Raw genomic sequence first — 17222 nt, forward strand, 5'->3', positions numbered from 1 at the left:
GCCACCCCCCTCCCAGGGCAGTGGTGGAGGCCCTGGGGCTGCCCACAACCTTCAGAACATCAAAGTATGTCAGTTCAGGCTGACAGAATCCCCTATGCTTGCCCCCAAAGCATGTGAGCGCTCTTTGGCTGATGCTGGGTGTTGAAATGTTGCTCAGATGGTCTCCTTTTCCACAGAGGTGCTTTATGTCATATGCTATTCTGTGCTTTTTCTCCAGCCCTTACAAAATGCCTGTGTGCAGGATCTGCTGGTTTAGTTCAACTGCTCCTTTCCAGAGAGGCTTTTAGAGTGTCCTCATGAGGGTTCCAGGGTGCCCCCTCAGCATTCCCTTGGCTCAGTCCAGAAGGAATATAAGGGCTACAAGCGTGGAAGAGAAGGGATGATGCTACAAGGAGTGGTGTAAAGTACTGGCAGCAGAGAGCCCACTGAGTGATCAGGACGAGGGTGAGATCCTCCAAACCCCATGAGAAATGGACCAGAGTGTGAGGCCATTGAGTCTGTTGGCCATTTCAGTAATGCAGAATTTGCAGGTATTCTGCATTTCTGCCCAGGGACAGCAGGCAAAGGCACAGCTCAACAGCAGCACCTCAAAGCTGCCTCAGCACTGCACACCAGGGACACATAGGGCTGTTTGTCTTTCCTGCCTTGATTTACAACACAGGGTGATGTGTGAGCTTGGGCCTTGCATTCTGGCCATGTTTGCTTCATTTATTAATTACAGCCATCTTTTCTAGTCTAGTCGTACTAGACTTTACCTATGAATAATATTAAATGAGGAACAAATGTGCAGAAGTTCCATTGCTAAACACAACTGAGGTTTAATGCAGATCCTATTTGAATTTTATGATTAATATATGTTACATATGGATCTTTTTAAAAATTACACAGTTTTATAGAATATAGTGAAGTGGGTAGGGATGGACTATTCTGAATCCAGACCTACACTGAAAATATGTAAATCTGGGGAGTAGGTGTGTAAAGCAGATGTGTTTGTGGTAGGGCACCAAGAGAGGTGTGTGAACAAGGATACACAAGTACAGGCAGCTGATTCCTGTCTTACTCTTTTTATTTTTTTGTGCCTGTGTCCACGTGTTGTCTTCCTTAGTGGCTTTTTGGGTTTCCCAGAGAGGAGGTGAAGGTGGTTCCATGCACACCTCCAGCTTGCTGTGCTTGCACCCAAGATGTGTTGGTTGACTCTTCTCCCCAAACCGCCTGTGCCTCCAGTGTGGTTCACGTTGACAGCCTGGAACATGTGCCAGCAACTGTGCTAACCCAAGTGTTATCACTGATTTCCTCTGACCTGTGTGAGGCTGAGGGTGACCATCAGCACCCAAAGGCAGCCAACCCTTGCTGCAGGTATCCAATCCCCTGGGAGCAGGCATGGCTGGAGTCCCTGTGAAGCAATACCAGGTGACCCAGGGATGTCCCGTGCTGTGCTCATTCAGCCCCTCTAGTAAAGGCACGTACTTGATTGTGAGAAGGAAAAATCTCATTGTAAAGTAATAACTTTGCTCAATATGTGCAACTTCCTTGCATCCGGAAAAAGGCAATCTTCTCGGAAACACAGGGAAAAATTTCTGCTGGAATTCTATCCTCAAATCACAAAAAGAGGTTGGGAGTTTGTCCCTAAAAAATGTTTTGAGAGTTTTACCCCAAGTGGCCTTTGCAGTAATGTGGAGCACATGTCCTTTCTTCCTCCAGGTTTTGCCTCTATATGCTTTTTCATCATACTGTGCAAAGATCTCTTGAAAATCATAACTTATGACTATAGCAACTCTTGCTTGAAACATGTGAGCATAAGCAGAATGCCTCAGTCTGAGAGATTTGTAGAAAAATCTGTATTTCTACTATTACAATTCAGATTTTTTTAGGTGTAATCTTTGTCTTGAAGGCAGTGAAATTTGTAGTTATCTTCTGTCCAAGAGAACTTGGAAGGTATGGAGTAATTGGAGAGATTTCCTCTCCCCTCTTTCTAAATCTGTTCTGGTTTCTCAGTTGAGTTTTCTGGTAAACCCCTACTCAGAGTCCAAGAATGTAATCAATCCTCCTTATTAAAACTTTGATTATTGCCATGGCTATGGGGAGTAGCTACCCTCAAACTGAAGAAGCTGGAACTGGAGAGCTGCTTTTTCACAATTAGCAGGAACAGCACTGAACAGGATGAGTGAGCCACTTCTGGGAAATAATTTTTTTTCGAAGCAGACTTGGTTATCAGTTGGTTTTGCTAGACAAATCTGTCCTTAACAGCAAGGACTTACAGAGGAGGCCAGAAACGCAGTGACATTCAGACTTGCAACCTAAAGAAGGGCTGCCTGTCTGTTGAACCCAGAGATGGGTGGATGTGGGACCCATGGGGATGCTGGGGACAGCTCGGAGCTTTCCAGCCAGCAGTCAAGATTTCCATCATGCAGACATGACATCACTGCTGACATGTTGGGATCCCCAGTCTCACTTGCTATGGTGTTGGTGTCCTTGTGGGCACTGGCCCCAGCTGCTCCTCCTTGGCAGATGCAGGGAAGGGGAGCACCCATCCATTTCTGGAGACCCACTGTTTTTGGCTTCCTGTAGCGTGAGCTTGGTAGTCAAAATACCACCATGTGGTGCTAATAAAAAGAGAGGATGTTTGTTTTCTTGTTCGTTCTCAAACTGCCAGAATTGGCAGCTCTCTGGCCCAGGGGGGCTGCAGGCATGGGCTTTGGGCTCTGGGACCCTGTCAGTGCTAACAAACAATAGATGAAGTGTATGAGTGGGAGAATAATTGCAGCAAAAATTAAATTTGCAGCATTTAGCCCCAGCTGGAATAGGATGTGAGTCCTCCCAAACCTGGATGCTTGGCTGCAATAGCTATGTGGGGTGAAAGGCTGGGTTTTCTCTGGTAGTGCAGACAGGCAGAGGCACTTTCCACAGTAGTCCATTTGGAATGGCATCCTGGTGCTACTGAGCTAGCAGGGCAGCCCCTGTATCACTCTCAGGGGATGAATGAGGGAGGTGCATCAGCATTCTTGGTCCTCTGTTGTGCTGTGTCCTGAGCAATGGCTTTCCCAGCCCGACCACCCGACTGAAAGGACGAGCTCTGGCAGTGCAGAAGAGCCACAGCATCAAGGGAGTTGCACAGGAACAATGAGAAGGCTGTTTCTGCTCATCACTTAGAAATTATTTTTCCTAAGTGTTCTTCTGGTTTTGACACCCAGGTCTCAGTCCACAGACATTGGTTGTTAGTTTGCTCTGACTAAAATCAGATGCAAGGCCCATCACTTGCTATGTGAAAATGCCAGCCAGAATGGGGTGAAGAGGAGGAATTGGGACAAATTGCATCTACTGTAACTGAGCAGCCTAATCCAGGCAGTGCAGGAAATCCAGGCAGTCCTGGGTGTGAGCTAGGCCAGTGAAAATGTGAACCTTTATTTGCTCTTTTCAGAGGGGCTCAGGTGTGTGTGGTTGCAGAACTGGGGAACTGCCAGTTTCATCCACCCAGTGTGGGCTCTGCAGCATCATTCCTGGGAGTTTTTAATACTTGCCCTGACTTCACAAATAGTATCACTGCTGATCATGCTTGCTCTTAATTACATTAATAAAATCACATGTGGGGTTCAGGGGAATCTGAGCTTCTGGTGCCCCAGCTCTAGGCACCCAGGGACAGCAGTGGTGTCCTGCAGTAGAGCAGGGAGGGTAGTTTGCTGCTAACCTGTCCCTTAGCACTGATTTTAACATCTTTAAAAATCTCCAAAATATGCTCATATTTACATTTTGGTAGATTATATATATATATATATATATATATATATTTTTTTTTTTTCCTAAGGGTGAATGTCTTCTTATTTAATTAACTGAGTAATGGATTTAATTTAACTTTAATTAAATGGAGTATTTGTTTTAAGTTCTCTGTGGGTTGCAGCCAAGCAGGAAACTTCTATGTACTTCTTTGTAAAAGCTTGGCATAGGCCGTGCTGAGTTCTGTGAACTGCAGGTTAAAGCCTCCTAGCTGGAGAGGTGGAATTTCCTTTCTCAAGACAACTGACCTTCCTCCCCTGCTTGCAGGGCAGGATGGGCCATGCCTATTTCTGGGAAAGTGCTTGCTGGGACCCTCAGTCCCAGCCAGCTGGGCACCAACTGGCACTCTCCTGATGGAAGGAGGGAAAATGTCTGCCTCATGTTTTGAGGAACAAAAAGGATGAGCTAATGCCCTGGCACAAACCTGGGCTCCTTTCCATGGGAACTCACAGCTCCAGCTTGTTGTTTGAGGACTGATTTAATAGGAGAAACATGCTGAATCCTGATAGCCACTGTGGGTGCATCAGCCATGAGCTCCAGGTGCTTAGGCAACGTGTCACACACAGATAATGGGGTTTTACACTACAAAAAAAACCACTGATGTCATTTACTTTGTGAAGAGGTTGCACACACATAGTGTTTACTTTTTCCTGTGATATAATGCATCACTTGAAAGGAAAGGAGTTTTCTGAGTACCACTGTAATATCTTGAAGCTGTAACCTTTTATGTGAAATTGTCTGTGTATGTCTTAGATGAACATCTTTAAGTGAGTTTTGATAGTCCTGGTATATGAAAGAGGCAAAAACAATATTAGGATAAAGGAGGGAAAAAATAGGAATGGAAACTTCAAATTGGTGTTTTCTTCTGTCCAGGTAGAATTGAATAATAGAATTGAATAATTTGTCCTCATTGAAGATACATAGGAATTATACTGAAGTGATAACAGTGGGGGTTGGTTTTGGATGAAACAAAATGCTGTTGGATTAAGTGTTACCACAGACATTTACTGTGTTATTTGACTTGATAACATCAGTTTCAGTGATGACTCTGTTAACACAGGTAAGGAAACTACTGCTTATGTACCGTGCCGAGTGTTTGGAAGCACAGGTGTAGCTCAGTGTTTCTGTTCTTATCCATCAGGAAAAACAGCTTATTTTCCTTGTGTGTCTCACTTGAGAGGAATTAATTGCTCTTGGAGGTCACTTGACAGTGAGAGCATGTGGAGAGGACTATCCTCAGTGGTAGAAAGAGGGATGCTGGAGGGATGCTCACTGTGATCCCCTAGGATGATCAGGTTGAAGCAGCTGCTTCCATCCCCTAAAGCAGCTTGTGCCACAGAGGGTCAGGAAAGGCTGAGACATGTTTCTGAATCTACCTGAATTTATTTTTCTTTATTAATGAGGAAAAACAAAAGGTTGGGACATTCCAAAATGAAAACCACGTCATCCTGTTGCTTTTGCTGTGTTTTCTGGTATACCTTACCATGGCTTTTACAGAGGAAGGTGTACAGATGATGAAGTAGGCACCTTTTGGTTTTAAGCATGTAATATTTTTGTAGCCTGAAGCTTAGCTTGTTGCCAGTGAAGCTTTTAATTTCAATTAGCTGCTGATAATGATTAGGGAAAGAAAATCAGAAAGTGTGATAGGGTAACACCTGAAAATGCAACAATTCCCCAGCTGAGAGGAGAGTGACAGTAAGCTGGAAAACATGAAATCAAGACATGGTCTGTTAGTGTTAAGCTCCACAGGTTTGTCTTACAAGCCAAACACCAGATGGTGAGTAAAGTGATTCAATGGAAACACTGACTGAAATGGGAACAGCAGCATCTTCCCTTGGAGGGAGGGGACAGGCAGGAGGGTGAGTGGACACTTGCTGTGATGGTTTCAGTTTTTTTTCCATTGTAGTGAATATTATTTTCTGTCAGTGGGCAAGTTAATCCAGCAACACCTGTGCCAGGGCCTCACCACCTTCACAGGAAAAAATCTCTTCCTAATATCCCATCTAAACCCGTCCTCTGTCAGTGTGAAGCCATTCCCCTTTCTCCTGTCACTACATGCCCTTGTGCAGTACAGCCTGTCCTGGGAATATGGGCGGGCTGGGGCTCACCAGGCTTGCGTCATGTTTCACGTGAACATTGTCTGCACCTTATCCATTGTCTGCAGCCTTTTTACAAAAACATCATCTGATTTAAAGAGTTTGGTCTCTTACTTAGAGAGGTCTGAGAAACTAATTTGATATTTAGCTGACAGCTGTGAAAGGAGTGTAGTTAGAAGGATTTGATGGATACCACAGACGGTAGGTGTTGATAATTTGCATGTCATTGGTAGGGTCCCCATCATATGTTCACTGGATGTTATCTCAGCTAAGCAGACAGTTCAAGCATACCATATCAGCTGTTACCACTACCTCTAATTTTTGCTAATAGTAGAAATAAAAACTATATCTATACAGCAAAGCTATTTTAACATTATACATGTAACATTCATCTTAATATTTGTGAAGACAATATTGTACTATGTATCTATAACAATTCATGTGGGGATGGGCACTGACATCACAGGGACAGAGGTGCTGCTGGTCCATTCCTGTCCTGTCTGGGAAAAATCTCCCACCACCACTGCATAAGTGGGCAGATGGAGGGTGGACTTGGGGTTTGGGGGTGTAATTTAGGAGATATTTCCAGCTCTGCAAGCTGGTGAGTTTGCTCCCAAGGAAGGTTTCTTAGATACACTAAAACCATCATTGCTCAAAGCCCTTACAAATCATGCCATGGGTGGAGGGGTCTTGCTTAGAGGCTCTAGGAGCCAATGCTGGCCTACCAAATTAGCAATCTTCAGTTTTAATCTCTGGTAGTCTGGAAAAATGAGATTAGTTATTTTGTTTGTACTTCTGGTCTTTTAAAAGTCTAATTGATAACACATTGAAGTAAATGAACTATAGATACTTTGGATCAGAATATGAAGTCTGATGTTCTCTGTGAGAAATGATGCTCACTTTTAAAATGTCAAAGTTTTATTAAATCTTTACAAAATACAACAAAATACCTGAATAAGGGAAAATTACAGTGCTGGGAGCATAGGACTAAACTGCCATGTACTTGTCTACAAAATGGAGGCTCTGCCTTTTGTACCCTTGGCCCTTCCTAAAGTCTTGTCAGTCAGCTCCTTCTTTGCTATCCATTGATGAAGATTACTTTCCTACAACTTAATTGGAGGTCAGATGTTGCCATGCCACACTCCCTAGTAACAAGCCTGCCCTCCCCCCAAATGCCCTGACTACCAAGACTGCTCAGTGACAACCATACAAAAAGGTAGGGGAAAGAGGATTGTGGGGAGAACATACCACAATACCATAACTACTTATTTAGTCAAAAATAAACTTTGTATCAGAGCCCCACAATATACACTTCGTTATTTGTTCACAGGATGTTGTTTTATTTCCCTGCTTGGTTTTTCATCAGCTTCAGTCTACTGAAAAGCTAGTGGAATGCAGCTCTGTTGGGGAGCTGCCCTAGAACAAATTAAACCAGGTTAAACAGATTCCAGCCTCTTACACAGCATCTATGTCTTTCATCAGTCCCAGGTATGTTTGTGACTCACACAGCTGGAAGTAGCAGCCAGTGTGTGTCCATGGGCTGTGTCCAGCTTCCTGCTGCTTTTCCCAATTGCCAGAGTTAGCTCCTCTCCTCATAATGAGCTTTTGTAGGTAAAGCCTGGCTCAGGAGACATTAGCAGAAGGTATTGCTTGATTTATGGGTGTGGATGGGACTGACTAATAGCACACCCATATATATGGAGTTCCATGTGTGTGGAATAGCACATAGGTAATGTTTGACATTGGTAAAATAATTTGGAAAATTTGTTTTTTAATAGCATCTGAGTTCCTGACTTGAGATCATATGACAGAAAGATTTCCACAGTTTACCTTGGGACTTAAAAAACAAATGGAAATGTGAATACCTAGCTAAACCCTTACTGATGTGTTTCTCACACTGTAAATGACTGATCTTACTTGGGGAGAAAACTTCCCTAAAAGAACCTGGTTTGTGTGGACAAGGGTAGCTGCAAGTAAAAACCCCAGGATTGGTCCCTTGGCCTCAGGTGTTATCCAACCTGCACATGGAGCTGCCTAGCATGGGTTTATCCTGTTTTGCTGATAGAAATGGAAGGGATGGCCCTGAAATCAGGAGCACAGCAAGTGCCCTCAGAGTGATGGAACATGGAGTAAGAAGTAGACTCGCAGCCTTTCTTTTAAAGAAACAGCAAATATGCTTTTAAATAGAAAATAAATGCAGGAAAATAAATGCAGAATATTTGGCAGTGGCTCACCATGGAGGAATAGCAAATTCATTCAGTTGGGGACCAAGGGGAGCTGTGTAGATTCAGCACAATTTAACTGCAGGTCAAGCCTGAATTTTCTTTTTTCTGCTGCACAAACCTGTTTTCCACACATAAAATGTTACTAATGTAAACTCCATATCCCATCAGAGCCCCTCCATGTACATCACACACTATAAATCTCAGGTTTTCTGCTTTCTTTCTTTTCAGGACAGTGGCCCTGCCCAGAGCAGGAGGTCAATGCCCCAGGGATCTGGGAGCAGCCCCATGGACAACAAGCAGATGCTGAACATGCAGCATCACCAACCAACCCGGCTCTACATGAACAACAGCTCTGAGTCGGTGCTTCCAGGCCAGCTGAGTGGACTCCACATCACTCCTGCCCACAGGTAGGACCAGGGCAGGGCTTGCATAGGGAGGTAGAGAGGTATGGTCCCCCAGCTGGGAGTAACGCCAAGGAAGACAAGTGGAGGAGAGGTTTAAATTGGATATTAGCAAAAATTTCTTCACCAGCAAGGTTGTCAAGCCCTGACACAGGCTGCCTGGAGCAATGGTGGAGTCACCATGCTTGGAGGGACTTAACATGAAACATGGCAAGCGACCCCCAAGGCGGAACCTTGACAAAATTGACCTGAAGGAGTTTGTAACTGGGCCAGCAATGTGGAGATTACAGTCAGTACCTCCCTGATGAGCTGACAGTAGTTGTTTCTGTTTGACTTGAGCCTTTCTTTCTTTGCTTTAAACCAGCATGGACCCCGTGAAGTCTCTCCCACGGAACAGAAATGGGATTGATGTGGAGTCAGATGTTTACAAGATGCTTCAGGATTATGAAAAGCCCATTTCAGAGCCAAAGCAGTCTGGATCCTTCCGGTACTTACAGGGCATGTTGGAGGCCAGTGAGAATGGTAAGGAGGTTGGTACCCAGTCACCCTCCTGTGGGGAGAGCACTGGGATGGCAGATTTCAAATCCATGTTTCACATACTCCTTTACCAAATTTTGTGGCTGATTTGAGCACTGTGTGAAAGCTGGATTTGTAACCAGTGTGGCAGCTGTTTCCTGAGATAAAATATGGTGGCCTTAAGTGGTTGTGTTAGATCACTGCTGGAAAATCTGGTCTGGTTAAGTAATTGACATTTGCCTAAGGACATGGGATGGTGCTCAGCAAGACAAAGATAGAGATTGGGAGCTCTTGGCTCACTTCTCAGGTCTGTCACAGCTTTCTGCCCATGTCATTAACACATTAAATAATAAGATCCTTAATCTATACATTTCAGCTTCTTTTTTATTTTTATTTGCCTTTCAACATTAAGTCTGTTGGAGCTTTTATGTTCAAATTTGTAGGCTTTGTTTTACAGCCCTACAGTGCAAGACTTCTCTTTCTGCTTCCTTCCAAGGGCCCCATATTCCAATCATGTGAATCCAGGAATGTGTATTTTATGGGAAAATACCAACTGCTGTAAATCTCATTATGGAGCTGTGAGAGGTATTGAGTTGGGCTGTTGCATTTCAGTTTCTCTTTATCTAAAATGTTGGAGAAGTTTGTTCTTTAACTAGAAGGATGTTGGTTCTTGTTTCACAAGAAGCATAATTGCAGGTAACTTCTGAACATCATGGAATTCCACCAGTATTGATTTTCTCTGTGGGACTGAGCCATAGTTGCAAAGCATGAGATAGGATCAACCGCAGAAGCACTGGATATATTATTATATTTTATTACAGCCCCTGCATTGGCAGAAATACTGACGTTAAATACGGGCCCCAGTTGGACCTTCAGGTGTTTCAAGACCTCCAAGAGCAAGGACAAATCTGTTGTTTCCTCAGTCTCCTCATTAGGAAGAAGCAAATGGGAAGTGATTATGTTAATCCCAATTAGTAACGCTGCTGCCTTCTCCCTTCTCTGTGCCAGGGAAAGGGAGCAGATTTCAAGCTTCGCTGGTTTGTTCCTGCCTTCTCCTGTCGCACTATATTAGGAACAGCAAAGTAATACAACATGACTCTTAGCTGCATTGTCCAAGAGAGCAAAGTTTATTATTATTAATCTTCTTTTATACACATGTTCGAGAGGTAAGAGAGGTAAAACTCACATTGGTCATTAAAGCAACACATCACCATCATTGGTTAAGTGGAACACCACCCCTTGACCCTTTCTTGCAAGTAGATCCTAAACAACACCTGCCAAGATTGTTGTCCTTTACCAAGGACTGTTTGGATTTTTCCTTATGCTTTTTCAGGCCAGAGTGAGAAGTCTGTGTGACTTAGTTTCACCCAGGCTTTTTTCCCTGCTTGCCTTTTGAATTTAGTATCCACATTCTCCTGCATCCTGCAGCCCTGAGCAGGCAGAAACCCAGTGCTAGGAGGGAGAAAGAAAAGGCTATGGACTGGGGGCATGGGGAACAAAGAGGTGTCAAGACAAGTCCCCACATCCTGGGACTGTCCAGCCAGTCCTGGTTGTGTGCTCCTCAGAATTCTCTTGGCACTAGCCCATCACCAGTGCAACACCACATCTTCAACTGGGGCCTGAGAGCCTGCTTTTGGGTACCAGCCAGTATGGGACAGGCTGGAGCAGATACTGTCACCTGGTTCTACCATTCTCCCTGTCCCTGTCAGTAGTGTGGAGGGGATGTGTGACTGCTTGCAGGCACAGCCTCACTTGTGCCTTGGTCATTCCAACGCTGTTTATTTCACAAGGGATGAGAAATTAGGTGAAAAGCATCTCTGCTTGGCATTAAGCTCTGTGGTGTTCCAGCACATTTTCAATCCCAAGTGTTCCTGCTGGGCTTGTTTTAGAGCTGCCACCACTGCTCCTTTTTCCTTAAGCCTAAAATTACACATTTTGACCTGAGCCTGCCCTGCATTGTCCTTTTAAGGTCAAGCTCTCCTCTACCAAGGAGCTGAGTGTCTTGGACAAGAACCTGTTTTATATGGAATGTATTTCTGCTGGAAGCATTATAGCTCTGTCCCACACCCTTAGGGACCAATGCTTTGTGCCGAGGTGGAGGCTGGAGGAATGGCAGTGCCCACCTTCATAGGTACCCAAGAATCAGAAAGGACAAACACTCCAGCCATAATGGGGATGGCATGGTTGAGTTTGTGAAGTTAAAGCATTTGCTGCCCTGCTGAAAACCATAAATTACCATGAGACTGGGCTGGTAAATAGAAGGAAATGATACACAGTTCAGGAAGATGGAAAACAGTCTTCTCTGCAGGGTTCATTTTGCTGTAAAATCCCTTTTTATTTTTTTTTTCCTTCTTCTTTCCTTTTTTAGGCACCATATCCAAGCACTCTCCATGAGAGGCAGTGGCAGCTTAACTGTTAAATGTTGGCAGATGAGTGTGTCTAGTCCAAGTGCTCTGTGTCTCATGCTGGGGGAAGCCAACAGTTGGAGCAGTTTTTTCAGTTTATTCCCAGCAAGGCAGTGGAAGGATTCAACAAGGGGCTTGGCTGGAGCCAGCCAAGTATTGGGGAACTCCTGGGGTGGAGTAACCCTGCTCTGCTCTTAGACAGGCACTCTTGCATGTATGAAAGCTCTTGGCCTTGCTAAACACTGTATTGTGTTTTGGTGAGGTGGGGTCTGGTGGGAAGTTGGTCCTTTTGGTTTTACCCACTTGGCTGGAACTGCTGGCCGCATTTGCCTCTGTGTCAGAGCCATGGCTGGAGAGGGGAGCTGTGGTGTGAAGGTGCCTGTGCACCCCAAGGGATGAGTGAGGTGTGCACCATCCTTCCCATCTGGGCCCAGGACAATGAGCACTCCTGAAACCCACTAGATGGGGGAGCAGGGGTCTCTGCATGGAAAGAAGCTCTTCTGAGTAACACCTTTCAAAATGTATCTTTCGTGTGACCCTGCACAGGGTCTGGGAGCAACCAGCAGTGATTATATAGCAGGCTCCAGGTACTTAAAGTTCCTTTAGGAAAGGCAGAGATGTTCCTGGAGCCATAGGAGGCACTTACACTGGATTTTGCTTTGAAGTTGCCAAAACTGGCACAGAGTATGTGCAGATACCTCAGTCTGAAAGTGCTTTTGTCCTGCTGAGAGCTTCTGAGCTTCAGGGCTTGAAACACATGTTTACAATGGACCCTGGACTGAAACACCTTGGAAGCTCAGGAAGTGTGGCAAATTTGAGCTCTGGAGAAGGACCTGTTCATCCAAGAGCTCCTCTGCTGCTTTTCCAGACTGTGAGCTAACTGGTCCTTCTTCATGAGCTTTTCCTTTCTACGACCTTAGGCAATCACAGAGGAACCATAGATGGATATATGCCAAAAAGACCTGTCAGCTGTGGAAAAACCATGCAGTCAATACTGGAAGCTTTTTAGTGTCTCAGGGGCTGGCAACAAGCATGTTGGTGTTGTCCAGAATCAGAGGGTAGATGGTCTGTAGGGAGTGGGAGCAACAACACTGAAAACTCTGCTATGATATTTTTCATATGCACAAAATCTTCATTGCTTCTTTTTCTGTTGTTGGACTTTCATGAAAGGAGGCCTGGTGCCTCAAAAGACCTTATCTTCTATCACAATATTATGGTTTAGATTATCTGAGCTAAAATGCGTGCTCCAGGAAGAAAAATGCATATGATACTATTATTGTTTGGTGCAATTTGCCTCATTCTCTGAAATGTGTTCATCTCCATCTCCTTGACAGATGGTGGATCTACCAAGAGTACCTGAAATGTTGGTGTGATGGAATCTTTTTTCATTGGGGGGGGGTGCTTTTTTGGGCTCTTCACTATTTATGATTCTTAACTCATTAAGTAATATTACAGCAAAATTAACCTCTCATGTCTAGATCGCAGCTGCTTTACATTTTGACAAGGTCCATGTCTGTTCAGCTGGTGCTGTCCTGGAACTTCCAAGGAAGTTGCAGGTTCTGTTATGACAGGCAGACTTGTCTGATTCTGTAAGGGAAAAGATAAAAAAAAAAAAAGGAAGAAGAACAAAGAGGAAAAAAACAGCCCTGAAAGTCTTCTGTGTCTTTATTTTCAATCTGTGTCTTTATAATTCTTGGCAGGTGAAAAACTCGACAAACTGAGCAACCCCCGAAACATCAAGTCCCCAGTGCCAAAGCTTGGTGGTTCCATGTCTGGGCTGCAGATGCTTCCTGAGTGCACCCGCTGCAGGAATGGGATTGTGTAAGTGCTGTGCCTCATGGAAGCCCCCAGTGTAGTGGGGATGCTAACACTGGGACATGGCTAGGTTGGGTCCTGCCAGGCACATGGCTTAGAATTTATAGCAGAATAACTTGAATCCTTTTCTTTTTTTTTTTCTAACCATATCTAAACCTGAGCAATACAGTTTGAATTGCCCCTTTTAAGGGAATCTTGCAAGGGATGATTTATGGGATGGTTTGTGCCCTGCTTATCATAGTAGCTGCCCAGGGACTATGAATAGCACCACGGCACCAGCACTCCTTCACTGCCTTACAAGGGTTGGTGGGAGAAGCACCTTGAGTGTTGAGAAGAAGAGAGCTGTTTTGTTTGTTTGTTGAAGAGTTACTCTCTGACAGATGGATGTTTATTTTAGAAAGTATAAGTGATTTTCGGCTTTCTTCTGTTGTAATTTATGACCTATTGTAATTTATGTACTGCTTTAATTTACATCCTACTCAAGCCAAATTTGCTGGTTGAGTGTTAGCTGTGCAAATGACTGCAACCATGTTTTGCTGGTGCTGTGAGTTGAGGGTCTCTGCTCCACAAGTCATAGTGCCTGCAAATGCACAGCACCAGTCCTTGCAGGATGCTGGCTCCTGATTTTCAGATCCAGACTGAGTGTAGATCTTTAAGGCTCTGTTTTGCATCAAGCTGTGGAGCAGTGCTGCTGGGTATGGAGCATCCCTTCCTGCTGAAGCATAGTGAAGCCACACCTGGAGTGAGGTGGCAGCTTTGGGTGGGCTGAGAAGCCCTGATAACACCCTTACATGTCCCTGCCTGCTGCATGCTGCTTTCCTCCACTTTGTTTTACTTGAGGCAGCAGGAAAAGCTGCTCATGCTCGTTGTTTCTCCACCTCAAAGAGCTTTCCCAATCTCTCCCAGGGGCACTATTGTCAAGGCTCGGGACAAACTCTACCACCCCGAGTGCTTCATGTGTGACGACTGTGGCCTCAACCTGAAGCAGAGAGGGTATTTCTTCATTGAGGAGCAGCTGTACTGCGAGATGCATGCCAAGGAGAGGGTTAAGCCTCCTGAAGGATATGATGTGGTGGCTGTTTATCCAAATGCTAAAGTTGAACTCGTCTAAGGCTGGGCTGTGCTCTGGAGAGGTCGGATGGCCGTGAGCCCACCCACGTCCTCCTGCCGGCTGCGAGCAGTGGAGCTGTGATCAACCCCAATTACCAAAGCCCAAGTTAAAATGCCTTCTCCTAGATAAAACCGTTTACACTTGGGATCTCTGGGGAGTGGTGTTGAAAGCATTCAAACAGGTTTTGCCCTTCTTTTTGACACTCTGCTTTTTGCTGTGTTGGGTTATTAGTCTGTGCTGTAATCTTGTCCAAGATCTGTGTAAATATTGATTAATTCTTTACTCTCTTTCATATAAAACCTGTATTCCTTTTTTTTTCTTTTTTTTTTTTGTATGCCCTCCTTCTACTGAAGATGTTTTAGAAGATATTTTAAAAGCTCCAAGAAAATAAGGCACTTTAATAAAATAAGCTGTCTCTTATGTCCTAACCCTGATTTCTTGTCCTGTGCCTGCCCCAGTGATTAAAAACCAGCCCCTGAGAGTCAGGATGATACCAGTGGGTGCCTCACTCAGCTGTGTCCCAGCAAATGTGCCAAGGAACGGTGGTCTCTTAAAACAGTAATTAAAATGAAACTCTCTCCACCACAGCAGTGCAGTTTGAGGCTGACAAGAAGAAATTTGAGTTCCCAAGAGATCTCCACACTGAGTGTGTGATGAGGCTTTTTTCTTCCTTCTTCTACTCCTAATTCAATTGTTCTGTCATCTAATAACCCAAGCACACCTTGAAAGGACACTGCAGTAGCCTGGAGCACCCTTTGATTATCCTCACCTCCTACATTTCTGCCCACAGATGCCTTTGCTTTGGCCATTGTGACTATTCCCCAGTTTTTGCTATAATTTTGCAGTCCTTTATTTCTAGATCCTCAGATTTCTGCCATCTGGGTCTGCCTCCCAGCAGGAAGGGGGTGATAAAATCCCTCCAGCCACTTAGGGAATAACTGGAGTTTGGGTGAGCCCCAAATCCCCGGGCAGCAGGATTGTCTTTATACCCATCTCCCAAGGCAGTGCTTTTAGCCAGGTCCATCATCCACTTTAGTTTACAGGGAAAATATTTTGTAGATTTTGAAATGTTTCTTAGAGAAATGTGGTTTTTTTCATGTTAGTACTCAGAGGAAGGAGAGAAAAAGTTGAGTTGCTCAGCTTCTGGGTACTGTTATGCAAGGCCATGGGAGCTGTGTCTTTGGTACCACGAGGTTACTTCTGCTTTCCAACAGCCTTACTCTTCTTCCTCCTCTGTTTGAGAGAAGGATGTGGGGGAGAAAAAGAAATGCTTGTGCTTGCTTTCCTTCCATGGAAAAGGAAAATAAGAAATGGGGTGATGGTCAAAGCACCCCTTCCCCTCCTGACTCTCCGTAAGAGGGAAAACTGGGGATTGGAGGAGGATTGGGAGTGTGATCCTAGTTGGGCAGGTAATTTCTTCCTACAGGTTCTGCACCCTGGAAGGGATTTTAGGGAAGGGATTAACTGGTCTCCCATCTAGACCTCTTCATGCAATGCCTTACAGGGATGCAGCAGCTCCTGCCCCATGCCCTGCAGCCTCCCAGCAGCCATGGGCTCCTTCCAGCTGGGTACCACAGAGATGCTGGCTAACAGCAGGAGATCTACCTCCCTCTCCTTCTGCAATCAGGAAATTTTAATTAGCAAACTACAAGAAACGTGGAAATTTTTCTCACAGTGCTGAACCATGTTTTTCTTGTACTTACATGGCCTTGCTTGGTCAGTTGGGCCCTCTGAAGGGGAATGTTTAGGACAAATGTTGTTATATGTTGGTTATGGGTTGGAAGACAGAATTTATGACTTGATTTTTTTTTTTTGTTCATCAGACAAAACAGTTCTGTTTTATTGTTCAGAACTACTTACATAGTTGGTTTAAAACTCCCAGGTTTAGATAGCTCATTGGCTGGGATCTCTCTCTGCCCAGATCTCTGGCCAGAGGTGTGCTTGCAGCTAAACTCAAATGGCTGAGGGTCCCTGTAACTTACCCAGGGACTTGTTCTGGCATGAACTAGGCTAGCCACATTGGATCTGTGTTATGGCCAGATTTACCTTGTCCAGTCCAGCCTAGCTGTACTGTGACAAATTATAAATGAGGAGCCAAGGTAATCAGGTAGGAAGCATTACTTCCCTGGTTTGCAGGGCTCTGCTTGGAGCTCCTTATGTTGCCTTTGTCAGAAACATTTATTCTGAATTCCACTGTTATCCTTATACATTGCTGGTTTGAGCTCTAGTGTCTGTAGCTTGAGAGCTCAGACTTCACCCAAATCCAGGACTGAGTACAGCTCGGCTGCATGATGGAAGACTCACAACATGAATGACCTGGGATGCTTTTCCCTGTTTTCCAGGCAGACAGTTGGAGCTGCCAGTGGTGCTGTTTGTTACTCCCTGGGGTTTTTGTCCCCATTTGATTCTACCTGCAGGATACCAGCAGTCTGCAGCCCTGATACAGGGAACACCAAGTTATAAGTTGGTTCATTGCCCTCATTTTAAACACCCAGCTGAGCAGGCTGCTGCCAGGACACCCTTAGTGGTCTTGCTTGGCTGCCACACCAGTACAGCACTGGGAATACTGGGCACGCAGCTGTTTTAATTTTATCCCAAGTCCCCTCAAATCAGTTTTTCCACATGGCACATCATGATACCCTTCTTAGGAGTAATCAGTTCATCTGATCCCCCTGCAGAACTTGGACCTGCCTCACACAGGCCCATCCCAAGGCACAGGATTTCCTGGCTTCAGGCCACCCTGTTCCTGTTGAGAGGCTTGCAGGAGCAAGTGTCACCTTCTCTATCACCAGATAATACTATTAAACTCTGTAAAATGTGGGGAGGGTATTGCTTGTATGAAACAAAAAATAAAATTGTATTATGGATTTTGTCTCACGTCA

General features: G+C 44.8%; 1 protein-coding gene across 1 annotated transcript in view; it reads left to right on the plus strand.

Annotated features, from left to right (window-relative positions):
* The window catches only part of PDLIM4 (PDZ and LIM domain 4), a 44261-nt gene extending 27039 nt beyond the window's left edge, over window positions 1-17222 (plus strand). Inside the window, exons 4-7 of the mRNA XM_015641949.2 lie at window positions 8321-8499; window positions 8858-9015; window positions 13115-13235; window positions 14136-17222. Of these exons, the coding sequence (XP_015497435.1) occupies window positions 8321-8499; window positions 8858-9015; window positions 13115-13235; window positions 14136-14340 (663 nt within the window). The 3' untranslated portion in view covers window positions 14341-17222. The remainder of the gene's footprint in view (window positions 1-8320; window positions 8500-8857; window positions 9016-13114; window positions 13236-14135) is intronic.

The sequence above is a fragment of the Parus major genome, chromosome 13 (assembly GCF_001522545.3).
Source record: "Parus major isolate Abel chromosome 13, Parus_major1.1, whole genome shotgun sequence".
In the NCBI taxonomy this organism is placed as follows: Eukaryota; Metazoa; Chordata; class Aves; order Passeriformes; family Paridae; genus Parus; species Parus major.